General features: G+C 36.3%; 1 protein-coding gene and 1 long non-coding RNA gene across 2 annotated transcripts; both read left to right on the forward strand.

The window, feature by feature from the left end:
* Window positions 1–1549: 1549 nt before the first annotated feature.
* Window positions 1550–2935, forward strand: LOC122298726. The gene has a single exon (XM_043108594.1). It carries the CDS (start codon window positions 1550–1552, stop codon window positions 2933–2935), a length of 1386 nt encoding a protein of 461 aa, XP_042964528.1.
* Window positions 2936–3804: 869 nt separating this feature from the next.
* LOC122299931 lies at window positions 3805–9783 on the forward strand. Its single transcript, XR_006239795.1, has 2 exons — window positions 3805–4289; window positions 5347–9783. It is a non-coding gene; the product is annotated as an uncharacterized LOC122299931 (long non-coding RNA).
* Window positions 9784–15827: the final 6044 nt, after the last annotated feature.

Genomic DNA, 15827 nt, shown 5'->3' on the forward strand with positions numbered 1-15827 from the left:
ATCTGTCTACTACAATTCGTCGCAGAAGAAATGCGATTGACTCGATCAAGATAAGCCCAGGTAATTGGACTATGGATCATAACATTATTGAATCTACTTTCATTAACCATTTTGAATCCATTTATACATCTATAAACCCATCCTTCCCAGAGCACCTTGACAACCTTTTTCAAAGACAGATTTCAGATGAAGAAAATGACTTCCTAGTTGCTATACCATTGGAAGCTAAAATTCTTGGAGCTATAAAGCAAATTCCAAACAACAAGGCTCCAGGACCAGATGGAATGACAGGTCTCTTTTATAAGCATTACTGGCATATTATCAAATTTGATGTGGTAGCAGCCGTTCAAAATTTTTTTAGAAGTGGCAAACTCCTGAAACAGATAAACCACACTCACATAGCCCTCATTCCAAAAATAGCAAGCCCAAACGCTCCTCAACACTACAGACCTATCAGCCTTACCAATGTTATTTACAAGGTCATCACAAAAATCCTGGCAAACCGTTTAAAGACATCTCTTCCAAGTATCATATCCACTTTCCAAACCGCTTTCGTTCCGGTCGTAACATCAAAGAAAATTCCATTATTGCCCATGAGATGTTTCATCATTTAAAACACCATAGAGGCAAAAAAGGTCAAATGGCATTGAAGTTTGATATGGAGAAAGCATTTGACTATATAGAATGGAATTTTCTTTTTGCGGTAATGAAAGTACTGGGTTTCAATTTGACTTGGATCAATCTCATCAAGGAGTGTATTACAACGGCAACCTTCTCTATTCTCATCAATGGATCTCCCAAAGGTTTCTTTAAAGCACAAAGAGGATTTCGGCAAGGTGATCCTATTTCACCTTTTCTCTTCATATTATGCACGGAGGTTCTTTCAAGACTTCTAATGAGATCAGAAAATTCAGGGAATCTAGAAGGTATCAAAATCAGTCGAGAATGTCCACCTATTTCTCACCTTCTTTTTGCAGATGACCTTATAATCTTTGGGAAGTCAAAAGAAAAATCGATTCTAGCTATCAACCAAGTCTTAGAGAAATTTCAATCTTGGTCAGGCCAACGCATAAATCAGAGAAAGTCTTCTATCTTCATCACCCAAAATACAAGCATGGCAACAAGACGGATCATTTTGTCAAATTTCCCATACAAAGAATCGTCATCGAATATGAAATATCTTGGAATGCACACTTCTTTTGGTCGCTCAAGGAAAGAAGTTTACAAGGACCTGGTGGAAAAAATCACTAAAAAACTGGATGGATGGAAATCAAAAATGCTCTCCCAAGCTGGAAGAACTATGCTTATTCAATCAGTAGCAAGCTCTATTCCAACATATCAGCTGTCAATACACATGTTCCCGAAGTCCATTTGTAAGACACTCAATTCCAGCTTTAGAGATTTCTGGTGGGGAAAATCAAATGATCAAAGACACAAGCTTTACATGAAATCTTGGAAAACCATTTGTCAGCCGAAAAAAGATGGAGGATTGGGTTTACGACTGATGGAGAATATGAATATGGCTTTAATAGCAAAGACAGGATGAGAAATGTCCAAATCTCAATCAAATAGTATCTGGCAACATCTCTTATCAAAGAAATATCTGAAATCAATCGTCTTTGAAACTACAATCTCAAAAGCCACTGACTCACCTTTCTGGAAGGGATTACTCACTACAAGACCACTACTGAAAAAAGGTACATGTTTTAAAATTACCAATGGCTTGTCTGTTAAAGTTTGGTCTGACCCATGGATACCAACTTTGGAAGGTTTCAAACCTTTCCCTCTTGACCACACAATAGACCACTCAAACAATATGAAAGTCTCAGAATTGATTTCACAATCCAATGATTCTTGGAATATACCCATCCTGGTATCTCTCTTCCAACAGGATAGTATAAATGAAATCCTCAAAATACCTCTACCTCTTTCAAATCAATCCTCAGATAAACTTGTCTGGACTCCAACACAAAATGGCATTTTCTCAGTCAAAACTGCTTATCATTTAGCTTCCAATGCTACAAATCCTCTCAGAGAAGTTATTCCAAATATACAATGGAGGAAAATATGGAGGCTCAGAATCCATGATCGTCACAAACTCCTTCTATGGAAAATAATATGGGATATTTTGCCTACTAGAGATCATCTTAAACATTTTATCCCAACATTATCTTCTACAAATTGCCCTCTTTGTGATGGTACAGAAGAGACTCTCTTACATCTATTTGTAGAATGCCCTGTATCAAGAATTCTATGGAGTCAGAGTAGTTGGCCTTTAAATCTCTCTCCTTTGGGATTATCTTCTATGAAAGATTGGATGCAGTTTGTCTTAAACCCCATGCGTAAATTGGGTCTAACTACACAAGAAGAGCATTCTTTCAAGATCTTCGCAGGATTGATTTTAGATTTTATTTGGAGGCTTCGAAATGACACTGTTCATAACCAAAAGGTATGGTCTATCCAACAAATTTCTTCTCAGTTAAATCTCTCTTATGAAGAAAATTTGCAAGCTTGGAAAGACATTACCAACTCCAAATTGGGGAAAAAATGGCAAAACCCTCCAACAAACCATATCTGCATATCATTTGATGCAGCGGTTAGAAACTCTTTCTCTATGGCAGCCGCAGTTAGCAGAAACTCACAAGGGGAGGTAATTGAAGTATGGACTGAGAATAACCCTACAACAACCCCAGTCATTGCAGAAGCTCTGGCTGCAAAATTGGCTTTCAAAATGGCTGAATTCATCAACACTTCTCATGCCTCCCTAGTTGGCGATTCCCAGCAAGTCATATCCTCTATTTCTAAATTAGAGTTGATTTGGCAAATCTCTATGATCTTGGATGATATCGCAAATTCTCTAAAGTTGCACCCAAGCTGGCATTTCAACAAGATAGATCGATCTCAAAATCGATTTGCGCACTCAATTGCGCAATGAGCAGCTACAAACTTTTTGTTTGGTAGCATTCCTTTAGATTTTATACCTCCAAATATCTTACTTTTGGATAGTGGGAAAGATCCCCCAAATGCTTTGTAATATTTCAGATCTTTTATATCTATATAATATATCAGCTTGATTAAAAAAAAAAAAAAAAATCTTGTCAATGGGGACCCACCCGTTTGGCCATACCCAGTGCAAAAGGTTACACTTTTTTTTTTTTTTTTTTGTACCCAGCCATTAGGTCCATGCATCGATTGAATAAGATCATAAATTCTTCAAAATGATCGATGCTTTGTTTTTTTTATTTTTTTTTTTTTTTAATACAAAAAAGAAGAAGTATAGATCACTTTGTCGGGTCAATGCTGTCGGTCAACGTAATAGGAGCCATCGTATTAACAGGTTTTTTTAAGAGATAAATATTTGATGCCCAAAGCTCTCAACTATTTCATTTTGAAATAGTGTTTGATCAATATGAAGAAATTTTTATGAGTAGAAATTTCTAAAAATTCTGAGGGTTGTTCATGCACGACACATCATGTTGATCATTCGACGTAATATTAAAAGAAAATAATAATAATAATTAAAGGCAAAGAACATTTTTATTTTTATGTAGATGGAAAAATGTGAATGTTTATTTCCACTTCATGATAAAGAGCAGCATTTCTCCATCGGAAGTTTCCTTTCATTGACTGCTTGCTTTAGCAACCCCACAAATTACTACGACCTAGACTTTAATGGCTTCCTCCATGTCGACTAGACATTAATTGGTTTACAAGTCTTTGTTGTTGCCAAACAATTTAGTCGACTACACATTAATTGGTTCACAAGTCTTTATTTATTTATTTTTTAAATTTAAGTTCAGCCATTCCCGGAAGACGACTCCTCCATTGACTACTTGAGTCCACACACAAGCCATGATCTAACACTTATAAAAGCATACCGATGGAAACAATTTCCTTCAAACAAAGAAAAAAACAGAGTAAGAAATGGGTGTCATGATAAGGTATTTGTTGATGACCTTAGTGGTCTATGGAGGATTACTACTACTCTTTGGATCCGCTTTCAAGGGTGCCCATGCCTCTGTGTCCTACTACTTTGATCAACCTCAATCTAACCACTTCTATCCTAAATATTTGAAGGTGGTTTCCCGGAGAAGGAGCACACAACCACCACCACCCCCTGCTCGGAATTTACAACATCATTATGTCATACCTCCAATATATAAGCCACCATATTATAAGCCGAAGCCGCCTATATATATGCCAAGGCCAAAGCTGCAGCCGCCGCCGCCGCCGCCGCCGCCAGCATCATCAAGGTTGGAATCATCGCCGCTGCCGCCAGTATGAAGAAGGTCAATGTCACTGTTAACACTGCCAACATCTCCATGTTGATGTGATGAAGGAAATAGTTAAAGTTCTTGGTTGCTTTACTACTATGGTTGAAAGATAATTATTTTGAGATTTTTTTTCTTGAATTTGGTTTCCAGTACTATATATTAAGATAATATATGTTATTCCCTTTCTCTTAATAAATAAGGGGTTTTCAGGGTGAATTAATCTCTTTTAAGTGGTCAAGATTGGATAAATATCATGATATGCTCAAAGATAACCTTGGATGAGTCCGATCTGAACCCAACCCCTAATCTAATTCCTTTGTATGTCTTGTAGTTGGCCAGCCACTCTTTATCTTCTTTTTTTCTCATATTGATTTAAGAAATCAGCTCGCATGCATATTAACCAAGTTTGAATGTTTCAGCTGAGAGTTGATTCAATTGAACCTAGTCTTCAAGGCTCCTTTTTGTACATTGTCACACACCCAACACAAATTATTTATAGTACAGAAAAAATCAAAATTTTCTAATCTTTTTATGCACTTTTGTGTTGCAACCTTTGGGGCGACTACCCCCACCCCCAAGCAAATTCAATAGCACTTGTGGGAGATCTAGATGTGCCTCTAAAATATAAGTAATTATTAAATAGTCTCGGAGTGTGGACATATACAAAGTGCTCGCATCCTATTATAAGATGTCATATCAATTAATATTGATAAGTATATAAATAATTTTAATTATATGATATGTTAAGACACCAAGAAAATTACTGACTCGAAACTTGGCATCAATCAATTATTGAACTGCTATGATGATTAAGGAGAGAACTTGCCATTACTTGGTGAGTAGGTAGTTTTTTCCCGTTGGTGGGGTGATACCTGGCCACTGCCAGTTGTCCACCCTAAACTTAACTCTAAGATCGCCATTATTGTTTTCATTATTTTAGCTTTCTTTCATCTTTTTTGTTGGGATTTTGTTATCAATATTGTATAAAATGAACTAAGCAACGAGGCCCCTGGTTTTTAGTGCACCGTGGTTTGATGCTAATATCCAACTGTTTCTTGTCCATTCTCATCAGATGAATAGTGTTGTCCGAATCTATTGATGAATTTTTGCGACATGGCCGAAAATCAGACAAGTCCCTAATAAGTAGCAATAATTGGCAGTAGATTTATCATCAAGGGGATCTCTGGCCTAGTCAACATCAAAATAAGCCTGATGCTGAAGGGATGAGTGTGAGGAAAAATGAAGTCTATGAAATAGAGTTCACTTGACATAATGCAAGATACACTACAAGAAAAACCAAGTTTTGCGGGGTGCGACCTCACCGCAATTACCCTGTTTTATCGCAGAGTTAGATGAACTACTGCGAGTTCATTTCACCGCTAATCGGTCGGGAATAATACGTCTGGTCAGACTAATTTCGGTGAATACTTGAAGCTGGCCGCAGTTGCTATAGATAAAGCTGTCGATGGTTCCCGCAGCAGAAGACGATGGACACCGAGGGTTTGAAGGGCAATTTCGGTGGAAATTCGTCGGCTTTGAAGGCCAATTTCGGTGATAGTTACGGCCATTTTCTAGCACGGCAATCATTACGATTTGGCGAATTTGGGCACACCGAAATTCCTCGAGTATGTTGCCGCCGACTGCTCCCGCAGTAATGATTCGATCCCATCTTGGATTGAAGGGCAATTACTGCCAAATATTGGGACGCCACTGTTTAATGCTTACTACGAATTGTTTGGGTCACCGCAAAAGCTACTTCAGCTTTTTGCTGGAAAATCGGGAAAATATATAAAACAATGGGGATGAGATTGCGGTGAATTTGATCTGGCACTCGATTCGTCGAGTTCGCATATTTCAGGGGAAGTGGTGAAACCGTAGGAAATGCCAATTGCTTGTGGGTAATTGCGATGAATAAATAGAGGCATTTCTTGCGGATTCACGATGAATTTGTTGGGCAGAAGTCTACTGTTTTTTTGAAAGGGTTTTTTCCGAATTCATGATCAGCTACATATGTTATTATGGCTGGAACTGAATCTCAGAAACCAACCCACAGGTATTTGTTCCTTAATCTCAACTACTCGTAAACCCATTTGCATTTCATACGTACAATAGTCTACTTCTATTCATAGCCCCTGAACCCATTTTTACAATATTGAGAAATTTGCCCCTGAACCCATTTTTACAATGTGTCAATTTAACAACCTTGTAAATAAATCTCCAAGTACATATTCTTTGAATTGCATTTTTGAACAACCTGAGAACTCGTATCAATCTCTTGTAATACATAGTACTCTGCCAATCCTTGTTTCTAGGACTTTTTGTTTTAGATTTAATGTAGCTTTTTTCACATGTTCAGCAAACTAAAACAGCATATATATTACTCTGTTTTCATGTAGAATATTGCCATCGAGGTTTCATACAAGCTTGAATTAACATCTCATTTACGTTCACAACATTATACATTATACATGATAGAAAGAGGAAATGTCATGCAAAATCAAGCTTATATTCTTAAATACTATCTACCACTGGTGTGCTAGAAATTATATCATGTGCCACTCATGGGATTAGTCCTCAACATGGCTATACATTTAAACCTGGGAGTGAAGTCTATATATAGCATCCTGTAGGCAGGTTCATTAGTGCATCAAAAAATTACAAGCTTCCCTCATATCAACCTGTCATATGTACCTGCATATTACAAAGATGAAAACAATTACAGTCAAAACACACTCTACAGCCTACTCCATACCATTCAACCTGAATTGTTGAACAAAAATCATTCACCAAAACTCCATTACAGTCCAACCTAGACAGAATTTTATTTTTACCTATTAAGCTATATTCTCTCAAGTATATGTTTAAATATCACAAACATCATGAAACCTTGTCTTACTACTTGTACTTGGCATCTGATTTGTTTTTTGGAATGTGAGAATAATATTGAAAGGTTTTTTAGGAATATGGAAGAATGTTATTTATGAAATTATATAACTGCATCCAGTATTTATGCATCTATTGCCATCGAGGCTACTAGAGAAGATTGTATAAGTTTAACAAATAACTTGATTGAGAAAAGGGAAATAATTATTTCTAAACCAATAAAATCCTTTAAAAAAACCAGACAACTTGTTTTAGAATGAGACTCCTCTCATACGCTAAGAAATGCATGATTAGAGTAATAGATCATCAAATCTGATGCAAAATCATCACACCAAATATGGAGGGAAATTAACCATAGTCAAAACAGTTACATGCTAAAGTCCAGCTATAAACCATCACCTATAGTTCAGTCAACAAGTCTTTACCATTTCAGGAAATTTTGTATTGCCTAGTAAGCTAGATTCTCTCAAGTTCCAGGTGCTAAAACCAGTTAACACCATTTTCTTTTATTAAACTACTACTTGTACTTGGTATCACGAGTATCTTCAAACAGAGAATAAAGCTACAAATCTGATGCAAAAATAATAGATAACAAATATTTCCAGAAATTAACCATTTAAAAAACAGTTACATGCTAAACTCAGCTACTTTAACCATCACCTATGCTCAATCCATTTCAGCATTACCTCAATATAATATTTTATTTTAGCCACTAGGCTAGATTCTCTCAAGTTGTAGGTTATAATATCCAGTTAACATCACAAGTCTCTTATTAAACTAATACTTGTACTATGTACCACATGAGTATCTTGATACCAAAGAATAATATTGGACAGCATTAGAAAAGAATATGGAGGAATGTTATATATCAAAATATATTTTGCATCTAGTATTAATATTGTTTGTAAGTGCCTGCTAGAGAAGATTGCATATATATAACTAGTCTAATTGATTGAGAAAAGGGAAATAATTATTCTTTGGTACACCAATAGTTTTATTTCAATCTTTCATTCAACTTGTTTAAGCATTATGTATCCTCTCATACACTAAGAAATGCATGATTTATAGAATAGTACTTCAAATCTACTATTTCTTATCACACCAAATATTTCTGGAAATTAACCATTAAAATCCCAATTACATGTTAAAGTCAATTTTAACCATCACCTATACTCAATCCATTACAGCATTACCTCATAAGAAATCTATTATGAAACCTAGTGAGCTAGATTCTCTCAAGTTGCAGGTTCATATATCCAGTTAACTTCATTTAGTATTACCACAAGCTTAACCATTGTCAAACAAGACACAGCAGTAGGAAGGGGTAGAATTAAGCACACTTACAAAGGGCCAGACAAACCTTTAACAAACTGTTTCACAGCCCCAGTTCCATGATTTACATGCCCATCACTCTGTTGGGATGCCATTCCAGCAACTAAAACCAACTTCAGAAAACCTGCGCCATTTCCCCCACCACAACTATGTAACAAAATATGTTCCTGCCACCAAAAGTTAGTAATACCTAACAAAATATCTCTATTACTGGGGAAAGATAAACTGATTTTCACCAAATATTTAACTAGCTAAATGCATCTATTTTTACATACCAAGATATTGCCATAATCTTAACTGACATCAAGAAAATGCTAGTTTACTCAGCACACATCACCACATCGTGTGTCTCATATATTGCATATCATTAAAGATAACCAAATAAATAGATCTGCATGAAGCGTTGTCAGACAAAACTTACAAAGGCACTATAGAAGTGAACCATCATGGAGAAGGTACCCGTACAGAGTGGACTAAGGTAAATTCCAAGTTGGTATTCTTTTGCTCTCAACTTTTCTCCACTCTTTTCTAACATTGATTATAACAAAAAATATTCTATTACAATAAATGGAAAGAAAAGTCCTTATATTAAATAATTCTAGGACTTGGGCATATCAACTGCCCTTGGAACTGATTTGAATATATATATATAGATAGATATATTTTCCCAATAAATCACTTGATTATGTTTACATTCATTTGCAGATGTAGATTATTACATGGAGGTGAGAAATCACATCTCATCAACTTTGCATAAACATGGAGCAGTTAAAAGAGCTCGAGTTAACAGTTAAGTTAGAGCATGGATTCAAGTTAGTAACCTGATTTCAGGTTACTAAACACAATAAGGTGCACCACAGACAAAGTACAATGGGACTTAGCATGTTGGAGTCAACTTACATGGATATCGACAACCTAAATGGAAAGTATTGAAAAATCCAGCCAGTGAGAAAGTGACTTTTCAGCAAAATCCAAAACTTTGCCTTTCGAGGTCAGCTGAGTAACATGTGAAAACTGGGGCTGGAAAGTAGTCTACTTTATCTGCTTTAAGACTGAAAAAGGCAACAGTCAACTTTTCCCCCACATTTTGCCGCTTCAAGAAATTTCACACTCCCGCCACATAGTTTTTGCTCCAAGTCTTCTTGTACTCTCTAATTGTACAGTCCATGGGACCCAGTACTTGATCCTGCCTACTTTAGATTTTATTCTTATTCTTATTGTACAAGAAAGCATACAATACAATAAAGAGATGTCGAATTCTTGTCCATTAATACAAGTCTTATTCTTATTGAAATCTGAATATTTTATTTTTTTGCCAAAATATCTTATTGAAAGCTGGAGTTCATGTACAGCCTCCATGCATGAAATGGTCAGCTAGCGAACATATCTTTTCCTTGTATATAAAAACCACCTATGTCCCATATGTACGTACGATGCTCTTGATACCAAATTACTAGAATTGCAGCTTTTATAGTATATCAAATATTGTTCCCACCTTCATAAATATATATAGCCACGCCGAATTGGCCTTTTTTGAATGATTCAAGTTTTATTAGTCAAAACTTTACCCTTTTGAATGAACTTCACCAAAACAATATCTACATGTGGACCTCACCAACAAATTAAGTGGCACATGTAATTCCTTCTTTATATTTTATTGGTGGCTTCCAGGAATCATTAATGGACTTTATTATTATAATATAAAACCCTGTTTGTTGATCCAATCTAATATTTCATCGTTTACCATGTGCAACGAAATAATTATAGTTGAACACAGTACGTAGTCTTATAAAAATAAATATATAGTTGTCGAAGATTGAGAAATCCATTACTCATCCTTCATGAGTAAACCTTTTCAACCACAGCTTTTGAAATATTAATGGTCGGTTTATTACATCCATTACTTGAAGATTTCATTTCCAATCTGCACTCCCGAACATTTGTCTCTATTGAGCATACCATTAATCAAGTAAACGTGTTTATTACATAATAGGCAAAACAATATTTCTTTTATTGTTCTAATATGCCCTGTTTGCATGCACTTAGTATAAACCTTTGTGGGGCAGATCAACCAACAGATTTTCAATAATAAACACTCAAAGATTCTCTCAGTAGACCATACAAGATGGCTGAATTCTGCAATAGATAGTCCCGATACAGAGCTGTAAAATATCTGTACAAACAAATCATCACCTATTGATTTGATCATCAATCGTCCATGAGTATCTCATATTAATGGAAAAAGGCAGTTACATGTATAGTTTGGCAAAATGCTTGGTATTACAGGATCCATGCAGAAATAAATTCATTAATGACAAAGTTCAAGACTGTATTAATTTACAAATTCTCAAAGTCAATCTCTTTATTAGTTACAACTAAAATCTCAGATTCAATAATCTGCAACTTGCCACAAAAATCTGCCTACTAGTTGCACTATGCTCTGTCATTGTACTTTCCCCATCAATTTCTCCAAAATATATCAAGGCACTCGATGCACTGTAGAAAAAAGGTAATGGAAAAGTGTGAATAAATTGAAGTCGATGCAATGAAATAAAAAGGCACAGCACATAACATAATAGGCAAAAGATCATTCACATCCATTTAACATGAACAGAGGAACTGGAACAAACACAAGGCCAAACACATAGCAAAGAAAGAACACTATTTCCATTCTGCGGACCTAAATCGGTCGTTAATACGCATCCAGCTTTTGTCCATATCAAAATCACTGTAAGATGAAAATAGAGGAGTTGGATAGTTGTCTATTAAACTGAAGAAATATCATGATTAGAGCACGTCTACTTTGATAGTTTGCGGTCATATTGTAGAAGGATAGTTTGAAGGATGAGAAGAAAGAGAAAAATGAAATAGAGGAAACCAGATCATCAAAGTATATCAAGCATTCATACCATGCCATCATTGTGGCAACAAGAAAAGTATATGGAGAGCAAACTAGATTGCATTTCAACCTCTACGTCTAGTACAAGGAACCCAATAAAGAATGAGAGAGAGAGAGAGCACTTAAAATTTCAATCAATACACAGATAGTCAAGGTATTCATGTGAGCCAGCCCCAACCACGAGCGAAAAATGACTCTTTTGAGTTGCTGATTTATCAATTTCCATGGCTAAGGACTAGGCTGGGGGAAACTAAAGCCATCATAACATTCACTGATGCAAGGTTACCAAGTTAAATAAAGCAAAAGACGAAAACAAGTTTTGTCTTGGGTTTTCTTTAATTACTTCTAAGCGAGGGTGAAGATAGAGATAGTCAGAGAAAATGCCTCTTAGTTTGTGTCTCCTATTGTGGCTGAATATTTATAGAAGAAAACTTGGGTGCATATCCATAATATTTTGTCAAAGGCATGATCAGGTACGTGTCTTTTATGGCATGAGGGGACAAAAATATTCATCGAGGAAGACTTGCAAACAAGTGACTGACCAGGCTTTTACTTCGATCAGCTATTTGTAATTTATATGAATAAAGACAGCAGCCCATGATTCATGACAATTGTTTAGTTCATACAAGAATTGGATGCTTTTATAAGTATGGTTCATTTCAGTATTCAGGGCAAAAGGTACTGAAAAAACTGAGTTCATATATTCTACATCCACCACAACTAAGCATGCATTCTGCTTAATTAGCTTAACTCACATGAACTAATTCATAGCTAAAGATCAGATAGTTTCTCAAAAGTATATTAATATATATATATATATATATATATATATATAAGGTCATGCTAATTACTCGTATCTTGCACCAGAGGGTAAAAGAAAACTATTCATTTCCCTTGATAACAAAGCCATTATAGATTAATCAAGTACCTGTATCACCACCACAATTACCATCTAAGAGTCATTTTTCTAATTAGAAGTTTATCTGAGACAGTACTCCTATTATAAGTATAATTAGATGAACATATATAAATTAACCAATATTGTTGATAATGTAGTACTGGGTGTGTATATATATATAATATATTATATGGGTTTGGACATGTAAAAAAATTAAAATGCATTGGACAGGTTCTTGAGTTTTAAAAATATATGTTTTACGTGATGATTCCACTATAGGTTGAAGCCATGAAATAGTGCTTAGGCACTATGAAACCCAAATGGGACAGATGAGGGTACGTAGCAGTCAACTAATAAAAAAATAAATGTGGGACAACAAGTAATATATATACGCCTGCAATATTTATAAAGAAAATGAAGTAATTGTAACATCATCTGGATGACCACTACTTATTGCTATGAGTTTAAAGAGTGGTAGAGCATCAGCTTGGGTCATAGTGACAGCAGGATGACAATGAAAAGAAGGGAAAGAGAAAATTGGAAGACAAGCGACTTGTAGCTGATCTAGCTAGCAGATCATAAACATGAATTAATAAAGTTATTTCTCAGAACCATACGACCATGTTTTCCATCTGCTGGAAATATTTAATGACACCTTCAAGTGGTATGAATGAAGTTAATAACATCATGTTAATCGAGCATTCATTCTTGTACTAACTGGAGAGCCATAATTCTTTTTACTAAAGCTTAAAAACATATAAGTTTGCACACCAAATTATCAACATCGGCATATTACACTAATAAAAATTAAAACGAACACCACATGTAAAGTACAAATTAATAAAATTTTGCTACATTACCTATTTTCATTTATTATTCAACACCAAGTTTAGAGAGATAGACATGGAATGAAGGAGAGAAATACCACACAGATTGAAAGGAGAGGAGATAGCTTGCTGAAATAGGGACCGAGTGGAGAAGCCGTGAGCGACGGTGGGACACGATTGGGCAGCCTGTAGAGAGAGAGGGACTAAGTGAAAGTTAGAGAGAGAAAGAGAGAGACGGACGGTGAATTGAGCGTAAGCGAAATGGAGGAGACTTACCGCCTAGGTGAGGAGGCGACGGCATGCGACACACGACGTTGTTGTTTTCTCAGACCATTTTCGACGTGAAGGCCGTGATGGACTGACGAAGGGGATTTTCCTCTGTTTCGGTGGTGAAGGCAGGATGGCTAGGCACGGCTGGTGATTTATTGGTGGTGGAGGCTCACAATAGATGTAGGAAAAATGGGTGGAAGACACAGAGAGAGGATCGGCGCCTTTGGGTTTCTGAAACAATTACCGCGGGGAGAAAAATAGCGGGACAGTTCTGTAGTTTTATCGCCACACGGCATATGTTATAAAGTTATCTTAGGCCTGTACTCTGTTTTATTATTTGTGGAGAGAAGATGTCGCCGCAAAAGATGGATTGTCGCCGCAAAAAATATATATGACGGCGAATTCCGCGTGCGCCACTACAAAAATGCGGCTCCAGAAATTATGGGCTGTTGCGGCTCAAATTTACTCGCCCCTTCAGTTTTTGGCAGCAAAAGCTGCTTTTTCTTGTAGTGATACAAAGAATGACAGCATAGTGGGTAGATTGAAGAGCACTCATAAATTGGCAAACCAAGTGTACTGCATAGGAAATATCTAGTTGTGTGATGGTAAGATAAATAAGACTAAAGACCAGTTGCCTGTGGAGAGTAGCATTGGAAAGAGTCTCACCATTAGTGGCAAAAAGCTTAACATTGGTCTCAAGAGGATTGTTGCCAATCTTGTTATCAGTCAAACCAGTGTAGGAAAGTAAAGTAGAAGCATATTTAAATTGGAAGAGAAAATAACATCCATCTGTACCAGAAGTAACCTCAAGTCCGAGAAAGTATTTGAATCTGCCTAAGTCCTTCATTTTGAGATTCTGACTTAGAAAGGTTTGAAGGCCTTATATCTTAGAAATTTCATTCCCAATGATAATCATGTCATCAATATATAGAAGGATGAAAAAAATACCCACATCAATGGTTCATAGAAATAGGGCAGTCATACAAGCTAGAAACAAAACCTTGCTGAGCAACCACATGATTGGATTTGGCAAACCACACATTAAGATCTTGCATGAGATCATATAGAGCACGACAAAGGCTGTAGACTTTGTAAGGGGGATGCGCATAGCCAAATGGAGGTTGCATATATACTTATTCAACAAGATCACCATTTAAGAAGGCATTCTTGAAATCCATCTAAAATAATCAAACTGCATCAACTGCAAGCAAAGATTTAAGAGAAGTAACTCATACAACAAATACAAAGTATATATTAGAAATGAGCTATCATATTAACCATGTTTGAATGTTTCAACTGAGAACTTAACCTAGTCTTCAAGGCTCCCTTATATACCTCGTCACAAACCAAACACAAAATATTAGAAGTTTTAAATGTTAGATTTTGTTACTTAAATAAAACATATTTTGGATATTTCAAATAAATGTATTTTTTTATATTAATTTAAGAAATCAGCTCGCATGCATATTAACCAAGTTTGAATGTTTCAGCTGAGAATTGATTTAATTGAACCTAGTCTTCAAGGCTCCTTTTTGTACCTTGTCACACACCCAAAACAAAATATTTATATATAGTATAGAAAAAACCAAAATTTTCTAATCTTTTTATGCACTTTTGTGTTGGAGCCTTTGGGGTGACTAGCCCCACCCTCAAGCAAATTCAATAGAACTTGTGGGAGATCTAGATGCCTCTAAAAATAGAAGTAATTATTAAGTAGTCTCGAAGTGTGGACATATACAAAGTGCTCGCTTCCTATTATAAGATGTCATATCAATTAATATTGATAAGTATATAAATAATTTTAATTATATGATATGTTAAGACTGTTGAGTGCTGTGGAGTCTGGTCCACACCGCTCGAGTGGAGGCATTGGCAGCTCGAGCGAAGTCAGGCAGAGTCGAACGCTCGATGTTGGCTCGACAGTGAGCTCGAGCAGGAGGAGTTCGCTCGAGCGGAGGCATTGGCCGCTCGAGCGAAATCAGGCAGAGTCGAACGCTCGACGTCAGCTCGACAGTGGGCTCGAGCGGGATGCGGAAGGGAAGTTCGCTCGACGCGCGCTCGACACGCCGCTCGAGCGAACATACGATTTAGGGATTCCGTCGTTTGAACTATAAATATGATTTTTGCCTCTTAAGTCTGTAACAGAGCAGCTACGAAAACACTGTGGATGAACAGTGTTGTGACCCATCTTGTAGTGTGATTCCTCAATAATAAAAATCCTCTGCAGCTCCCGTGGACGTAGGCAATTTGCCGAACCACGTACATCTTGTGTCGTGTGTGATTGCGTGTGTGATCGTTTTCTCATTCGGTGTTATTTTTCAATTCATTGTCATCGTTTTTTCACAACAATTGGTATCAAGAGCCAAGGTTCGGGTCTGAGGAGAAACGATGGCTGGAGATGAATTGAAGTATCGGGGATCGAGAAGTTTGATGGCACGGATTTT

Source organism: Carya illinoinensis, chromosome 16, assembly GCF_018687715.1.
Source record: "Carya illinoinensis cultivar Pawnee chromosome 16, C.illinoinensisPawnee_v1, whole genome shotgun sequence".
Lineage (NCBI taxonomy): Eukaryota > Viridiplantae > Streptophyta > Magnoliopsida > Fagales > Juglandaceae > Carya > Carya illinoinensis.

Coding starts and splice junctions, on each gene's coding strand:
- LOC122298726 (XM_043108594.1), top strand. CDS start 1,550: ATGTCCAAATCTCAATCAAATAGTATCTGGCAACATCTCTTATCAAAG.